Below are 15,618 nucleotides of genomic sequence, written 5' to 3' on the forward strand. Positions count from 1 at the left end.
GTCCACTTGGAAAAAAAAAGTGTATTCTGCTCTTTGGGGGTTGCATGTTCTATAGATTTTCCTTAGGTTTAGTGCTTCATGGTGTTGATGAAGCCCTCTCTTGTCGACCTTCAGCTAGTTTCTTTTTATCTCTTATTGAAAGTGGGCTTTTGAATTCTTCAGTTGTTTTTGTAGAACTCTGACCGTTTTTTTGTCAGTTTTTCCATCACGTATTTTGAGGCTCTTTTGTTAAGTGCACGTATGTGTATTATTGTTATATCTTCTTGGTGGGTTGACCATTGTATCAATATATGGTATTCTTCTTTGTCTCTTATGGTAATTTTGGGCTTTAAGTCTATTTTTTTAAAACAACTATTGTCACCCCTAATCGCTTTCTTTTTTTTTAATATTTTATTTTTTAGTTGTAGATGGGCACAATATCTTTATTTTATTTTTATGTGGTGCTGAGGATTGAACCAAGGGCCTTGCACATGCTAGGCAAGTACTCTACCACTAAGCCACAACTCCAGCCCACCCTGATCTCTTTCAATTACTATTTGCATGGAATATCTTTTCCTTACCTTTCAACTTCAACTCATTTGTGTCTTTGGGTCTACAGTGAGTCTCTTGTGGATAGCACCTAGTTGGATCATGTTTTCACTTTTTGTCCATTCTGTTAATGTCTGACTTTTCATTGGAGACTCTAATCTATGTACACACTATTACTGATAAGGAAAGGCTTACATGTGCCATTTTCTATTTATTTCCTACATGTGTTGTATTTTTTTGTTTGTTCCATTTTGTTTTGTTTTGGATTGAACCCTGGGCCTCACACATGCTAGGCAAGTGCTCTACCACTGAGCCACACCCCAACCCTATTAACTTTTTTGTTTCTTTTTTCGATTGATTGATATTTTTCCTAGTGGACCATCTTAATTTCCTTCTTGTTTCTTTTTCTGTATCCTTTTAAAGTTAAAGAAAAAATAGGAGTTAATAACCAACAATGCAGTACTACTGAGTTCTACATTTACCTATGTAGCCCGCTGTTTCATTGAATGTTATTTCCCTATATGGGTTTGGGTTACTGTCTAGGATATTTTCATTCCATTTGGAGGGGCTCATAAGTATTTCTTGTGAGACCTACTAGAGATGAACACCTTCAATTTTTGTTTATTTCAGACTGTCTTAAGAAATTCTCCTTCATTTCTGAGGGATACTTTTGCCCTCAGTATTCTCAGTGGACAGTTCTTTTTCTCAGTTGAGAGTCTTTTTTTCTTCTAGGGCTTTACTTCACCCCACTGTTTTCTGGCCTCCATGGTTCCTGAGGAGAGATTGGCTGTTAACCTTATCGAGGATCCCCTGTGTTCAATATGTCACTTCTCCCTTCCTGCTTTTAAGATTCTCATGGTAGCTGTGGCCATGAGAAGGGAAGGATGTGACATTGTCAGGGGCACTTACAAATACGCAGCATTCTCGTATTGCAGCATGGTTACTATTTATTGTAAATTATTTGTTATAAGTTTTCGACAGGATTCTAGAGTTCCACATATGTTGATTCCTGCCCCCCATTTTTTGCCTGTTTAATTTGCTTTTGTGAAGGTGTGGAGCCCGGGAGTTCTCTGCTCTGCCATTTTTGGTGATGTCACTCTCAGTGTAACATTCTGTCACCTGTTTTTATACAGCCTGCTAGCTAAGAATCTTTTTTCATATTTTAAGTGATTAGGAAAAAAATCAAAATAATATTCTCTGACACATGAAAATTATATGAAAGTGAAATATTAGGGTCCATAGTAAAGTTTTCTTGTAGCGTGGACACTACCACAGATCATTTTCACACTGTTTGTGACTGCTTTTATGCTGCAGTAACAGACCAGATAATCAGGAGAGACTTCCTCTTGATTCAAAAACTGCAAAACAATGTGGCCCTTTACAGCCAAAGCTCTGCCTCTGGATGGGAGGAATTGACCCCCACCCCAGCATACAGTGGTCCCCTTTACCTATGGTCAACTTCTGTGATTACCCATGGTCAACCCAATCTGAAAATATTGAATGGAAAATTCTAGAAACTATTTGTACGTTTTAAATAACATTTATTACAGCATCTGGTCATGCTTGTTTCATTTTATTAGCAGTTACAATTGTTCATGTCTCACTGTGCCTAATTTAAAAATTAAGCTTCATCATAGGTGTGCCTGTATAGGAAAAAAAAACAGAGTTTGATACTATCCACAGTGTTAAGCCTCCTCCGGGGTCTTGGTGGTGCGTCATCGTTCTATCACTGTGACCAAAATACCTGACAAGATCCACTTAGAGGAGCAAAGATTTATTTTGGCTCTCCGTTTCAGAGGACCCAGTCCAGGTTGGCCAGCTACAAGTCTGGGCCATCAGGGCAGATGCAAGTGGCAAAAGGAAGCTTCTCGGCTCAGGGCAGCTAGGGAACAGAGAGGGAGGGGCTCGGTCAGGGAGAGGAGGGACCCTTCCAGGGCACGCCCCCGTGGCCTCCTTCCTCCCAGCCATCCATTCAGCCACCAGTTCACTGATCCATGATTCAGTCACTTACCCAGAGCCCCTCTCTGCATAGGGGACCTTGCTTTCATCATGAGACTTTAGGGAACATTCCAGGTCCAAACTGTACCAGGGGGACCGCTCTGCGTTTTCCATGGGGCTCCTGCTCTCTATCACATCGCAGGGGGTAGACGTGGTTGCCCCTTGGCGATGGCACAACCAGTGTGGGTTCAGGTCATTTCCTTAGTGTAAGTCGTGTCACAGTAAGTGTTTCTTCATGTCATGTCCCTACTATATCTGTATAATGATAAGCTGATTTTGAAACCAAACCACGGAAGTGCCTCCTGGGCCTGGATAGGAGTTACCTGGAATGTTCCTGGACGGGGTCTGAACACCCCGTCTGCCCCACCTCCCCTGCAGATATCAATGAATGCTCCACACACTCGGGCATCTGTGGCCCTGGCACATGCTACAACACCCTGGGGAACTACACCTGTGTCTGCCCTGTGGAGTACCTGCGAGTCAACGGTGGCAACAACTGCATGGGTAGGAAGCGGGGTTGACCAGGGGGCTGGCAGTGGCTGGAGCAGCACATGGGTGTGGGAGGAGCTGCCTCCAAGCCTTGGAAGAGTGCAAAGAGTTGTGTTTGGGGGGAAGAGAGGAAGGGTGAGCGTATCTGGGGTGCTGATATGTGTCAGTGAACAAGGCTGCAGGACTCAAGGGCCCAGGGCTGCCACGCGGCTGCCACGAACAGTCGCACAGGCTGTGCACAAAGCCTGAAATATGAATGAGGCCCCCAAGTGTGCTGAGGGAGAAACACCAAGCCAATTGTGTTCAAATGGATCCATGAATCCCTTCCTGTTTGGTCCTCTCTTCCTCTCACCTGGGAGACCTTTTCCCACACTGCAGACATGAGAAAGAGTGCCTGCTTCCGGCACTACAATGGAACGTGTGGAAGTGAGCTGCCCTTCAACGTGACCCGGAAGACATGCTGCTGCTCCTACAACATTGGCCAGGCCTGGAACAGACCCTGCGAGGCCTGCCCCACTCCTGCCAGCCGTGAGTTCCCCCTCCCCACCTTCCTGCCAGCCTGGCCCCTCCCAGCACAGGGTACTTAGGGCTCTGAGGCTAATCTGCCTTGTTCTGATGAGCTGGAGTCAGTTAGGTTCCCTTGGGTGGACAGTGGGCAAGGCACTTAGTCCTCCTTTGCAGACATTGAGAATTCAGGATGGATCGATGGAGCTGTCATGGTGGGAAAAGCTCTTGAAGACACACAGAACCAGTGGGTGTTCGGTACAGATGCAGTTCTTTTTTTTCAAATACTTTCCATCTAAGGCAGGTTGAATCTGCAAATGCAGAAACTGCAGGTATAGAGCTCTGACTGTGACTGGAGGATAAATTGCTCAGGAAGCCCAGGGCCCACTGCCTGAGGCCAGAGTGACTGCGCAGGGGTATTCACCCATTGGCTGCCATGGACGCTCAAGTTTGAAGCAGGGTTCACTAGGTGTCTTAGTCTGTTTTCTGTTGCTGCCACAAAATACCTGAGACTGGATAAGTGATAAAGAATAAGAGTTTATTTAGTCCACAGTTCTGGAGGCTGGAAAGTCCATGAGCATGGGCTGGCATCTGGTGGGGACCTTTGTGCTGTATGACAACACGACAGAGGGTGTCACATGATGAGACGGAGCGAGCATGTCAGCTCAGATCTTTCTCTTATAAAGTCACTCATGCCTTCACGGGGGCCCTCCCCTCACGACCTCATTAAACCTCACCACCTCCCAAAGGACTCACTTCCAAATGCCATCAGTATAGGACTTTGGGGATTCTGTTTCCAACACATGAGCTTTTGGGGGACACATTCAAACCATAGTGCTGGGGAGGGTGAGGGAGAAGGGCTGTCGGGGCAGAGGTGGGGCAGCTTGGAGGAGCGGGTCATGTTCAGCGGGTCCTCTGATGGCCCTGTGCAGGCGTTTCTGCGTTTCTGCGGGAGAGATGGTGGGGCCGGGGTGAAGGTCTTGAGGTCACAGCTGAACAGTCTGTTGTTTTTGATGAGGGCGAGGGGTGTGGCTGGAGTGCCCATGCCAGCCAGAGGTGGCCAAGTCCCACCTGGGCATCAGAAAGTCACTGCATGGGTGTATGGCCACCAGCGAGGAGGCAGGGGGATGGTGAGAGGCCAGGTGGGGGCTGGGCTGCAGGGAGGGGCCTACGCGGCAGGTGTGCGGGGGTGGGGGGTGGGGAGGGCCTGGGCTGCAGCTCTGCTCTCCTCTGGCAGCTGACTACCAGGTCCTGTGTGGGGACCAAGTCCCGGGCTTCGTCATTGACATCCACACGGGGAAGCCCCTCGGTGAGTGACCAGCGCCCCTGCTTCTCTGAGCGCCCTCTTCCCTGTACCTCTAACTCCCCAGGAATTTTGCTCCCAAAATACTTCCTTCTTCTTTTCTTCTTTTTTTTTTTCCTTTCTGTTTTTTGAACAGTGAGGGTGTTTTTATAAGACTGTCCATCATTTTTTGAACAACAGTGATACACATACAATAAAATTCATCATTATGACTGTTTCTCAGTGCCCATTCAGTGGCACTGAGCAGTTTGTACTCTTGTGTGACCATCTCCATCATCGTGGTCATGAGTTCCTCACCTCCCCGAACTGAACCCCCCGTCTCCATTCAACACTGACTCCCGTCCCCCCCCAGCCCCGGCTCCACCATCCTCTAGGGCCTTCCTGTGAGTGGAATCATGCAGAGTTTGTCTTTTCGCTTAGGGAATAATGACAAGGACAAATTCTGTGCATGTTCAGTACAGATGCAAAAATTTTTTTGAATTTTTGCAAAATGTAGTTGGTTTCATCTGAAGACGTGGAAACTTCAACTACGGAAGGCCAGCTGTGTGTGTGCATGCATACCACTGAAAGCGCCTAATTTAAGCTGGGCGTGGTGGTGCATACCTGTAATCTCTGCTACTCAGGAGGCTGAGGCAGGAGGATCACAAGTTCGAGGCCAGCCTGGGCAACTCAATGAGACCCTGTCTCAAGATAAAATAAAAAGGGCTGGAGATGTAGCTCAGTGGTAGAACACCCCTGGGTTCAATCCCCAGTACCATAAATATAAATTTTTAAGTTAAGCGCCCAATTCAGTGGATTTGGTGCATTCAGAGCTATGTAGACATTCCCTCCATCAAACCTTAGAGCATTTTCATTATGCAAAAAGAAATCTGGTCCCCATGAGCAGTCATTGACCCTCCCCAACCACCCCCAGACAATCACACTCCTTATGTTTCTGTGGATTTGCCAATTCTGGGCACTTCTTATAAGTGCAGTTCTATGATATTTGCTTTATTTATTTTTTTGATCTGGCTTTGTTTGCTCTATGTCACTTTCAGGGTTAGAACCTGAAAAGCAGGGTGCTAGGTCACAGGAAATGTATTTTCCTTTTTTTTTTTTTCCTTCAGTACTGGGGATTGGACCGTAGGCCTCACGCATGCTAAGCAGGTGCTTTACCTGTGAGCTACATCCCCAACCCTTTCTTAAATTTTATTTTGAGACAGTGTCTTGCTAAGTTGCCCAGGCTGGCCTCAAACTTGCCATCCTCTTGCCTCAACCTCCCATGCAGCAAAATGTGCATTTTCTTTCTTTCTTTCTTTTTTAAATTTTACTATATTTTTGTTAGACTTTTAAAATTTTTAAATTTTTCTAATTAGTTATACATGACAGCAGGATGCACTGTGATTCATTGTACACAAACGGAGCACAAGTTTTCACTTCTCTGGTTGTACACAAAGCAGAGTCACACCATTCGTGCCATCGTACATGGAAATGTGCATTTTCAATAGAAAGTGAGGCTCTCTCCTGCCTTTGCGTTTCCTGCCACATCCTGACCTCTTTCTGGTGTGAGTAGATATATTTTGGCTACAGCAGGATTTTTGGACCATGTGTTGGTCTCTGGCCTCATCGTCTACCAGACCACATGGCCAGTGGGTCCTTTGGTTCAGGGTCCCCAGAAGGTCCCTGGGGCTAGGCTACCATTGATGGCTCTTGCCCTCCCCAGATATCGACGAGTGCGGGGAGATCCCAGCCATCTGTGCCCACGGTGCCTGCATCAACCAGGTCGGGAGCTTCCGCTGCGAGTGCCCCCTAGGCTTCAGCTACAACAGCATCCTGCTGGCCTGTGAAGGTGCCTCCCACCCTCACCCCTGTCCCCAGTCCTGGGTTCTGTGTAGGATGCTGGTTCCCCGCTGTGCATTCTGGGTGAGTCTAGACACTCTGTAGGCCTCCGTTTCACTGTTTCCCTGTCTGCATAGCTGGGCTAACACCTTCCAGAGCATCTCCATCCCAAGTAAGCACCCTCCCTCTAATTCTGGCGGTGTGCAGAGAGACCACCTGCTGCTTAGCTGGGTTTGGGGTTCGGTTCTCCCAGGGTGAGCCTCTCTCTCACCCCCCATTCTGTTTGCTGGCTTCCCCAGATGTGGACGAGTGTGCCAGTGGGGGGGGACCCTGCCGGAGGAACGCAGACTGCACCAACATCCCCGGCAGCTACCGTTGCGAGTGTGCCCTAGGGTTCAAGCTGTCACCCAGCGGGGCCTGTGTGGGTGAGTGGGGTCGCCAGGGAGCCAGAGGCCAGAGCCCAGGACAGCAAGGGGAAGGGGAGGAGGTGGGCTGTTGCCTCCGTGACTTGGTGGAGCAGGGCTCTTTTCCCTTGTCTGTAGGTGGGAAGGTAAACTCGAAGCACCTGCCTTGGGTGGGTGCTGAGGACTGAACCCCGGGCCTCATGCTGCGGACCTGCATTCTGTCACTGTGCTGTTCCCCTAGCCCTGAGGGCACCTGTCCACAGGACAGTGACAAGGGTCATGCAGGGTGTGATGGGGCAGAGCTTGAAGCCCCTGGTGGGAGCTTGGATGTGGGACTTCAAGGCAGGCTCTGGCTCCTCCATTGCAGCAAGGGGGAGCTCAGGGGGGTGAGGCTGACCCTCTGTAGGGTGGGGTGCTTGGGGACACCATGCTACCTGCACCCCTCAGGACGGAACGAGTGTCGAGAGATCCCAAATGTCTGTAGCCATGGCGATTGTGTGGACACAGAGGGCAGCTACACATGCCTGTGTCACCGCGGCTTCCGGGCATCTGCGGACCAGACCCTGTGCATGGGTGAGAGCCTCTTCCGCTCCGTTCTCTCAGCCTAAGCTTTGCCTGGGGTGTACACCATCTCTGGGGCTGGGATGGCTCCTCTAACCATCCCAATTCACAGAAAGATCCAGGTTTGAATCCTGGCACTAAGACCTTGGATAAGTGACTTTTTCATTTCTTGCCTCCGTTTTCTCATCTGTAAAATGGAGGCCATAAATAGTACCAGGGGTCTTTCTCACCTGTCCCCTCTAGAAGTCACTACCCAGCCATCCTCTCTAAAGGTCACTACTCAGTCGTCCCCTCTAGAGGTCACTACCCAGCCATCTGGGAAGGCTTAGGTGCAGGAGAACCAGGCTGGGCTCAGCCAGGTCCCTGTCCCTGAGCCACCCAATGCCCTAGGGTGAATTGGTGGGTTTGCGGGGTTTTGTTTTCAGACCTTGATGAGTGTGACCAACAACCGTGTGGAAATGGGACCTGCAAGAACATCATTGGCTCCTACAACTGCCTGTGTTTCCCTGGCTTTGCAGCAACACACAATGGGAATTGTGTGGGTGAGCCACCTGGGTTGGTGGGGAGGCCTCAGTATTCTCCACTGCACAGGAGATACATGATCTGAGGGCTCCTCTGAAACAAAAGACCTTGACCCTGAGCAAACTCAAGGGGTTGGTGTTTCCTCTGAAAATGAGTTAACTATAAAGTTCTCCATACCCACTCAATTTTCCAATACCAGTGGGAGTCTGTGTGGGAGTCTTGTTAAGAGTTTATGCTGAGGTTGATGGGAGGCCGGTAGGCAATATAGTTTAATGCTATGAATTTGCCTCTAAGTGCTCTCTTAACTGCATCCCACAAATTTTAATATTTTGTGTTTTCATTTCCACTTAATTTCAAATATCTTCTAACTCTCTTATAATTTCTTCTTTGGTGAAATTATAAAACAGGGTAGGGAAGAATGAAAGCAAGACTTGATGGTATGGCACTCCCCAATTAAGTGCACTGGGTTAAAGCATGAACTCCAAGATCAGAAACTATGAGTTCAAATCCCAACTTTGCCACCTACAAGGCCCTACACAAGTCATATACCTCTTAATATCTCCATTTTCTTATTTGTAAAATGGAGATTAACAGTAGTACTTACCAGAGAAAATATCAGATTACATAGGCTTCTCAACTGAAATATTACCTGTAATAGAGAGAGATATTTTATATTGAGCAGAAGACCAAGTTACTGAGAAGATATGATCATTAGTGCATAAGCAACCAACAGTAGAGCTTCAAAACATATGAAGTGAAATCAATACATCTGAAATAGAAATAGAAAAATCCATAATTATAGTTGGCAACTTCAACATATCCCCTGCAGTAGTAAAGAAAACAAGTAGGTGGAAAATCAGTAATGATATAGAAGACCCCAACAATACTGTCAACCATTTTGACCTGAATGATATTTATATAATATTCTAGAATACACATTCTTCTCAAATATACATGGACATTTGCCAAGGAATATTTGCCATATTCTGGGCCATATCCTGGTTTGTTAAAGCAACCCTTAACAAATTTTAAAAAACTGTAGTCACGTAAATTAAGTCCTCAGGAAGTAAGAGAATACAACTAGAAATCAATCACAGAAGATACCCAGAAAGTCCCAAGGTATTAAGAAATTAAACAATGTATTCTTTTTTAAAAAAATATTTTTAGTTGGGCCTGGAGTTGTGGCTCAGAGGTAGAGGGCTTGCCTAGCATGTGTGAGGCACTGGGTTCAATTCTCAGTACCGCATATAAATAAATAAAGATCCATTGACAACTAAAATTTTTAAAAAATATATTTTAGTTGTAGATGGACACAATATCTTGGACACAATATCTTTTTATGTAGTTCTGAGGATTTCTCTATAAATCAAAGGAGAAATCATAAATGAAATTAGAAAATATTTTTGAATTAAATGAAAATAAAAACAACATATCAAAATATGTGGGATACAGCTAAGAGAGGATTTGGAGGCAAATTCATAGTATTACAATGGCTGTATTAGAAAATATCAGGACCTACCTCATAAGGTAGTAGGAAGGTTAGAATACAGAGTCTACACGAGTGCTCAGTAAACTGAAGGAAGTGCAAGGGAGGCTCAGTGCCCTCAAGCTCCTTGGTTGACCCTACCTGCTTATCTCCCCTCTGCAGACATTGATGAGTGTACCACTCTGCTGGGGCAAGTGTGCCGATTTGGCCAGTGCCTTAACACAGCCGGTTCCTTCAACTGTCTCTGCCAGGATGGCTTTGAGCTCACAGCCGATGGGAGAAACTGTGTGGGTGAGTCTCACCGCAGTCCTGGGACCCATCTCAGCCAGTCCTTGCTCCACATTTACCTGAAGTTGGTACTTTTGAGTGAGCGTGCTTCCATTCGTCATCCATGCATAAAAAGTATTTTTAAAAACCCAGCACATTCCATTATAAATTTAGAACATAATTTTGTGATTTAGGGTGAAGCTGTCTTGAAAATGTAAGTTCTCTGAAATCAGGAATAGTAGGGGTGCTAAGTGGATGCCAGGAAAATCCCAGAGGAATCTCCAAGTGGCTCCAGATTAGGAACCGGGCTCCCTCTTCCCGCCCCCGACACCATCTGGCTCCACCTGTACCCCCCAGGGCCAGATAATCCTTTCCATGCTATCCCTGTTTTCTGGAATCTCAGCCTTTCCCTTGGACCCAGAACTGCCACTGGAAGGGCTTCTCCTAGGTCCCTCAGCCATCATGCAGTGACAGCAGGTGTCGGCCCCAGACCTGGGTGAGCCCTCCGCCTCCTCTCTGGTGCTGGGATCCCCTCCTTCTCCTCTCCACAGACACCAACGAGTGTCTCAGCCTTGCGGGAACCTGCCTGCCAGGCACTTGCCAGAACCTCGAGGGCTCTTTCCGCTGCATCTGCCCTCTTGGCTTCCAGGTGCAGAGCGACCACTGCATAGGTGAGTGTCCAGCCCAACCTCCCAGCTCTGGGGCCAGGGAGGTGCCTTTGAGCTTCTGTTTGCCCATCTGTAAGATGGGAATACCAGTTGGGGTTACAGTGAGGTGAAGATGCACTTAGCATAGCGCCAAACACAGCTCCATGCACTATTATCAGTATTAATGTTTCTGCACTCCTGGCTCAGGGCTTTCTCTCTGGGGCCCTCAGTCTTCCTTGTGAATCCTATAAAATGGACATGGGTTTGGGGGTCTCACTGCACCTCAGGAATCTAATAATAGAACTTCTCACTCCAATGAATGGTTGTCAAGGACAAGTCTGGTCCAAGTTCTACTGGTATAATGACGCATAGGAGTGATTGTACACTCTGGACTAACCTAAATCCGTCTGGCCTGACCTCTGTGGTCCACTTATTCACCTGGGTTGGCCTCATTCCATGTGGACTAACCGGACCGTTTGGCCCGAGCAGACAGGCTAGTTTCATATGGTCTGGGCTAACCTGTGTTAATCTGATCTGGACTGATGGCCCTTTTGTCCAGTCTTCCATTGGGCTAGTCTTATATATTCTAGGCTAACCTGGACCAGTCTGGCTTGGCCTCTTCTGGTTTTTTGTATCTGAGCTGGCTTGATACAAATGAGCCACTCCATCTAGTATGGGCTAACTTTATTCAGTCTCGGTTAGCTTTATACAATTTTAGTCTCTAGCAATGAACTTTTCCAGACTATGACTCCTACATCTCCTGGGAAAGACCCCTTCCCACCCCATACACACTGCCCACCCAATGCTGCAGCTTATACTGAGCCTTAGCTTCTTGCCCCACTTCAGCCCGCGACCCACTCAGGCTGGACCCCTACTCCTTCTGCCCTTCTTCCCAGCCAAGACCTCCCCACCCTGGTGCAGGTCCTTCTTGCAAACACCCCTCCTTCCCCACTCATGTCCCTGCCCCTCCAGACATTGATGAGTGCTTGGAGGAGCCAAATCTTTGCCTCTTTGGTACCTGCACCAACAGTCCTGGAAGCTTCCAGTGCCTCTGCCCACCTGGCTTTGTCCTCTCCGACAACACACACCGTTGCTTTGGTGAGTTTGGGAGCAGGGAGCACCCGGGGCTTAGGGAAGAGGGTGGTGGGAGATGAGGTGGGAAGGGCTTGGATCACCCAGAAATGAGTGCCACAGTTTCTTGTATGACACTCCAGGAGCTCTGACCAAGCAGAAGCGTCTCTCTGCTTAGTGGGGTTATTCCAGTCCAGGCAACCTTTTGGCCAAACTGATCTCCTCTACAGAGGGCCAACTTGGACCATCCCTGGCTAGCCTAGACCCCCGGGTTGTTCAATGTTAACCAGAGCTTCTCTTGCTATGCAAGTGTTGTCTAGTTTGAAATAGCTGAGGTCACTCTGGGCTGGCTTCATCTCAGCTGGGCTAGCCTTAGCCAACTTGAGCTAGCCTTTACTTATAGGTTAGGGGGAATAAGAGTGTGAGCAGAGTCACAGTTCAACTCAACCAGTTCTGGTGGCCCAGGGCCCAGTAGTGAGCCACACACACCCCAGCTTGCTGAGTGCCGGTGGAGCAGAGATCTAGGAGTTTGGGGTCTGAAGTCCGGGGTCCTCCCACCCTCTGAAGAAGGGCCTTCTGATTCAGGAGCATCGTAGCCAGTTTGCTCATTCTTCCAGGCACAGGGACACCCTACAGCAGTGAAGTAGGTTAGAATATTGCTGGGATTCTTCGCTATCCCGCCAAAGCCCAGGGTTGAGCCCCATTGGACCAGTGTTGATCACGTGTTCATTCCTGAGCCAATCACTGTGACTGGGGGGTGTGGAGTGTTCTGATTGGCGGCTAGTAGGCTTAGCTCCACTCATTCATCAGGACTCGTGTAGAAGAGGGGCGCGCATGCAGTATTTTGGCCTTTATCAGCTTAACACCCAAACGGCCTGCTCTCTCCCACAGACACAAGGCAGAGTTTCTGCTTCACACGTTTTGAGGCTGGAAAGTGCTTAGTGCCCAAAGCTTTCAACACCACCAAGACCCGATGCTGCTGCAGCAAGAGGCCTGGGGAGGGCTGGGGTGACCCCTGTGAGCTCTGTCCTCAGGAGGGCAGTGGTGAGTCTGCTCTGTCCCTCTGCTCAGATCCTGGGGGTTGTGTCTGGCCCTGGATTCTGACTCCTTTTCTGAAACCCCCTCCCTGCCCAGCTGCTTTTCAGGAGCTCTGTCCCTTTGGCCACGGGGCAGTCCCAGGCCCGGATGACTCTCGAGAAGGTGAGCCCCTCAACCAGGTGCTGAGAGCCTCTCCTGAGCTACCCAGCCCTGCCCTTCTCAGCTCTGCCTGGATACCCAAGTCTCAGGCTCCCTCCCAGATGCACAGGTGGCCTGGGGTCCCCACAGTGATAGCCGCCCGGTCTGCAACCCTTGCCACGTGCAGATGTGAATGAGTGTGCAGAGAACCCTGGCGTCTGCGCTAACGGCGTGTGCATCAATACCGACGGCTCCTTCCGCTGCGAGTGTCCCTTTGGCTACAGCCTGGACTTCACCGGCATTAGCTGTGTGGGTGAGTGACCAGCCCTGGCTGGCCCCTGTCACCTTCGTCATTCACTCATTCTCTCCCTTGTCCTTCATTGACTCTCCCACTGACCCTTTTCCCCATTGCTCATTCATTCATTCATTCATTCATTCGTTGACCTGTTCGCCCATTCACTCGTTCATCCATTCACGCTTTCCACTCATTCATCCTACTTTCATGCACTCGTTCAGTCACTCATGATCTTATTTGTTCCCTTATTCATTCATCACTTGGTCATTCACTCATTCACCCCCTGCTCATCCACTCATTCATTCATTCTTTGAATGTGCACCTGTGTTTGCCCTGCAGCCAGCTTAGAGGGCAGCAGATCTTGCCCTGTCCAGTCTGTGGCAGTCACCAGGGAGGCAGACAGGGATGTGAAGGATAGGAGTTTCTCTGCAGTCACTGACTACTCCTTATCCTCAACCAGACATAGATGAATGCTCTGTTGGCCACCCCTGTGGAGAAGGTACATGTACCAATGTCATTGGCGGATTTGAATGTGCCTGCGCAGATGGCTTTGAGCCTGGCCCCATGATGACCTGCGAGGGTACGATGCTGTCTGCCCAGGATCTGGGATGTGTGATGGGGACCATCCCCCTGGGAGGGAGCAGGGGTCCTGCAGGCAGACCTCACCTACCTGATGCCTCTACTGACCTCCATAGACGTCGACGAATGCTCCCTGAACCCGCTGCTCTGTGCCTTCCGCTGCCACAACACTGAGGGCTCCTACCTGTGCACCTGCCCGGCTGGCTATGCCCTGCGAGAGGATGGGGCCATGTGTCGAGGTAGGCTCTATACAGGCCCCATGGCAGGGCCCCGGGACTCCTCGTCCTTGGCCTCATCATCCCCATGTGTGTAGGCGACATCCTGAGCCCTGCAGTCCAACAGACTTAGGTGTAGACTCGGTCGTTCCTCCACTTCCTCAGCACACGATGGAGAAGTAAGAGCCATGAGCCCCCACGGGTGGGTGTGAGCAGCATGGCCGGTGCAGCTGGCCCTGTGAGCAGGCGGGGCACCTCCTGGGAGGGGTGGTCTTCTTAGTTCACTTTCTTCTGCTGTAACCGAGACCACAGACCAGGTCACTGATAAAGAGTGGAAGTGGGTCTGGCTAATGGTTCTGGGATCTGGGAAGCCCAAGAGGATGGTGCTGGCCTCTGGTGGGGATCTTTATTGTTGCCGCACAACACCCCGGGAGGGGGGGCACCCCATCCCAGAGCACAAGGTGATAGCTTGGCTCTCTCTCTTCTTATAAAGCCACCGATGCCATCACGGAGGCCCTACCCTCCTGACCTCATCTAGTCCTAGTCCTGTCCTCGAAGGCCCAGCTCCAAACACTATTAACATATGGCTTTGGGGATTAAGGTTCCAATTTAATGAGCTTGGGGACACATTCAGATCACACTCGTGGTTCTGACTTTGCTCTTGTGAGCTTTGTCATTTTGCTGTTAAAATGGGATAAGAAGAGCTCCCTAGGCCCAGGGTCCACTAGGACATCAGGGGCTGGACCTGCCCTAAGTAGCATAGGTCAGAAGGGACAGAGATCATGCCTCCCTGGGGACATGTGCTCATGTCTGTGAGTTCCTCATTATCACAATTAAAGCGGGAGAGTCTTGGCGTTGGGTGGCAGGGGATGCTGCTAAATACCCTACAGCGCACACAGACCAGCCCCCTACCACAAAGGACTTTCTTGTCCCAAATGTCTATAGTGTCAAGGGCAAAAGACCTGAGGCTGGGGCTGGATTCCTCCAGGGCTGTTTCAGAGTCCATGTTCAGGAGCCGTGAGGAGGCCCTGACAGATTCACAGCCTCTGGCATGGGCAGGGGAGGTGGAGCATGGGGGGCATCCTGAGCTTTTTGGCTGGGATCTTGTGGCTCCCTTGTTGGGAAGACCTGCAGTGCCCTCATTCTGGTCCAGCAGGAGGCTGCTGGAGTGTAGGACCCAGGCCCTCCAGCCTAGGGCCAGGCCATGAGGCAGCTGACTTTGACCAACACCTGTCCCTGGTCATCCACAGACGTGGACGAGTGTGCAGACGGGCCGCAGGACTGCCACGCGCGAGGCATGCTTTGCAAGAACCTCATCGGCACCTTTGCGTGCATCTGCCCCCCAGGGATGCGGCCCCAGCCCAGCTCTGGGGAGGGCTGCATAGGTATGGGGGAGAGGCCAGAGCAAGAGGTCGTGGCAGACCCAAGGGAGGAGCTCCAGGGCTGGGGGAGGCCAGCTCCGGACTCTGTCCTCCCCTCTGGCCTCCTTCATCCCTCCCACCTCAGATGAGGATGAGTGCCACGCCCAGCCCAGCCCCTGCACCAATGGCCGCTGCATCAACACCGTGGGCAGCTTCCGGTGTGACTGTGACCAGGGCTTCCAGGCCAGCCCCACCCTCACTGAGTGCCACGGTGAGTGTAACCAGGCGTAAACAAAATGGCTGCAGCCACTCTCCACCTGTGCCTCCTCCTGCCCAGGAGCTCCCTGAGTCAGGGGAGCAGTCGGGGCACTGGGGAGGCATGTGGGGTTCTGAG

General features: G+C 49.9%; 1 protein-coding gene across 1 annotated transcript in view; it reads left to right on the top strand.

The window, feature by feature from the left end:
- Fbn3 (fibrillin 3) overlaps positions 1-15,618 on the top strand; it is a 61,792-nt gene that overhangs the window by 33,580 nt on the left and 12,594 nt on the right. Inside the window, exons 39-55 of the mRNA XM_046444206.1 lie at positions 2,905-3,030; positions 3,394-3,543; positions 4,757-4,828; positions 6,525-6,650; positions 6,940-7,065; positions 7,492-7,617; positions 8,031-8,147; positions 9,776-9,904; positions 10,432-10,551; positions 11,500-11,625; positions 12,490-12,642; positions 12,733-12,798; positions 12,962-13,087; positions 13,530-13,649; positions 13,765-13,887; positions 15,114-15,248; positions 15,370-15,495. Of these exons, the coding sequence (XP_046300162.1) occupies positions 2,905-3,030; positions 3,394-3,543; positions 4,757-4,828; positions 6,525-6,650; positions 6,940-7,065; positions 7,492-7,617; positions 8,031-8,147; positions 9,776-9,904; positions 10,432-10,551; positions 11,500-11,625; positions 12,490-12,642; positions 12,733-12,798; positions 12,962-13,087; positions 13,530-13,649; positions 13,765-13,887; positions 15,114-15,248; positions 15,370-15,495 (2,067 nt within the window). The remainder of the gene's footprint in view (positions 1-2,904; positions 3,031-3,393; positions 3,544-4,756; positions 4,829-6,524; positions 6,651-6,939; positions 7,066-7,491; positions 7,618-8,030; positions 8,148-9,775; positions 9,905-10,431; positions 10,552-11,499; positions 11,626-12,489; positions 12,643-12,732; positions 12,799-12,961; positions 13,088-13,529; positions 13,650-13,764; positions 13,888-15,113; positions 15,249-15,369; positions 15,496-15,618) is intronic.

The sequence above is a fragment of the Marmota monax genome, unplaced genomic scaffold (assembly GCF_021218885.2).
Source record: "Marmota monax isolate L192 unplaced genomic scaffold, Marmota_monax_Labrador192_F-V1.1 WCK01_AAM20220418_F8-fsc00102, whole genome shotgun sequence".
Taxonomy (NCBI): Eukaryota; Metazoa; Chordata; class Mammalia; order Rodentia; family Sciuridae; genus Marmota; species Marmota monax.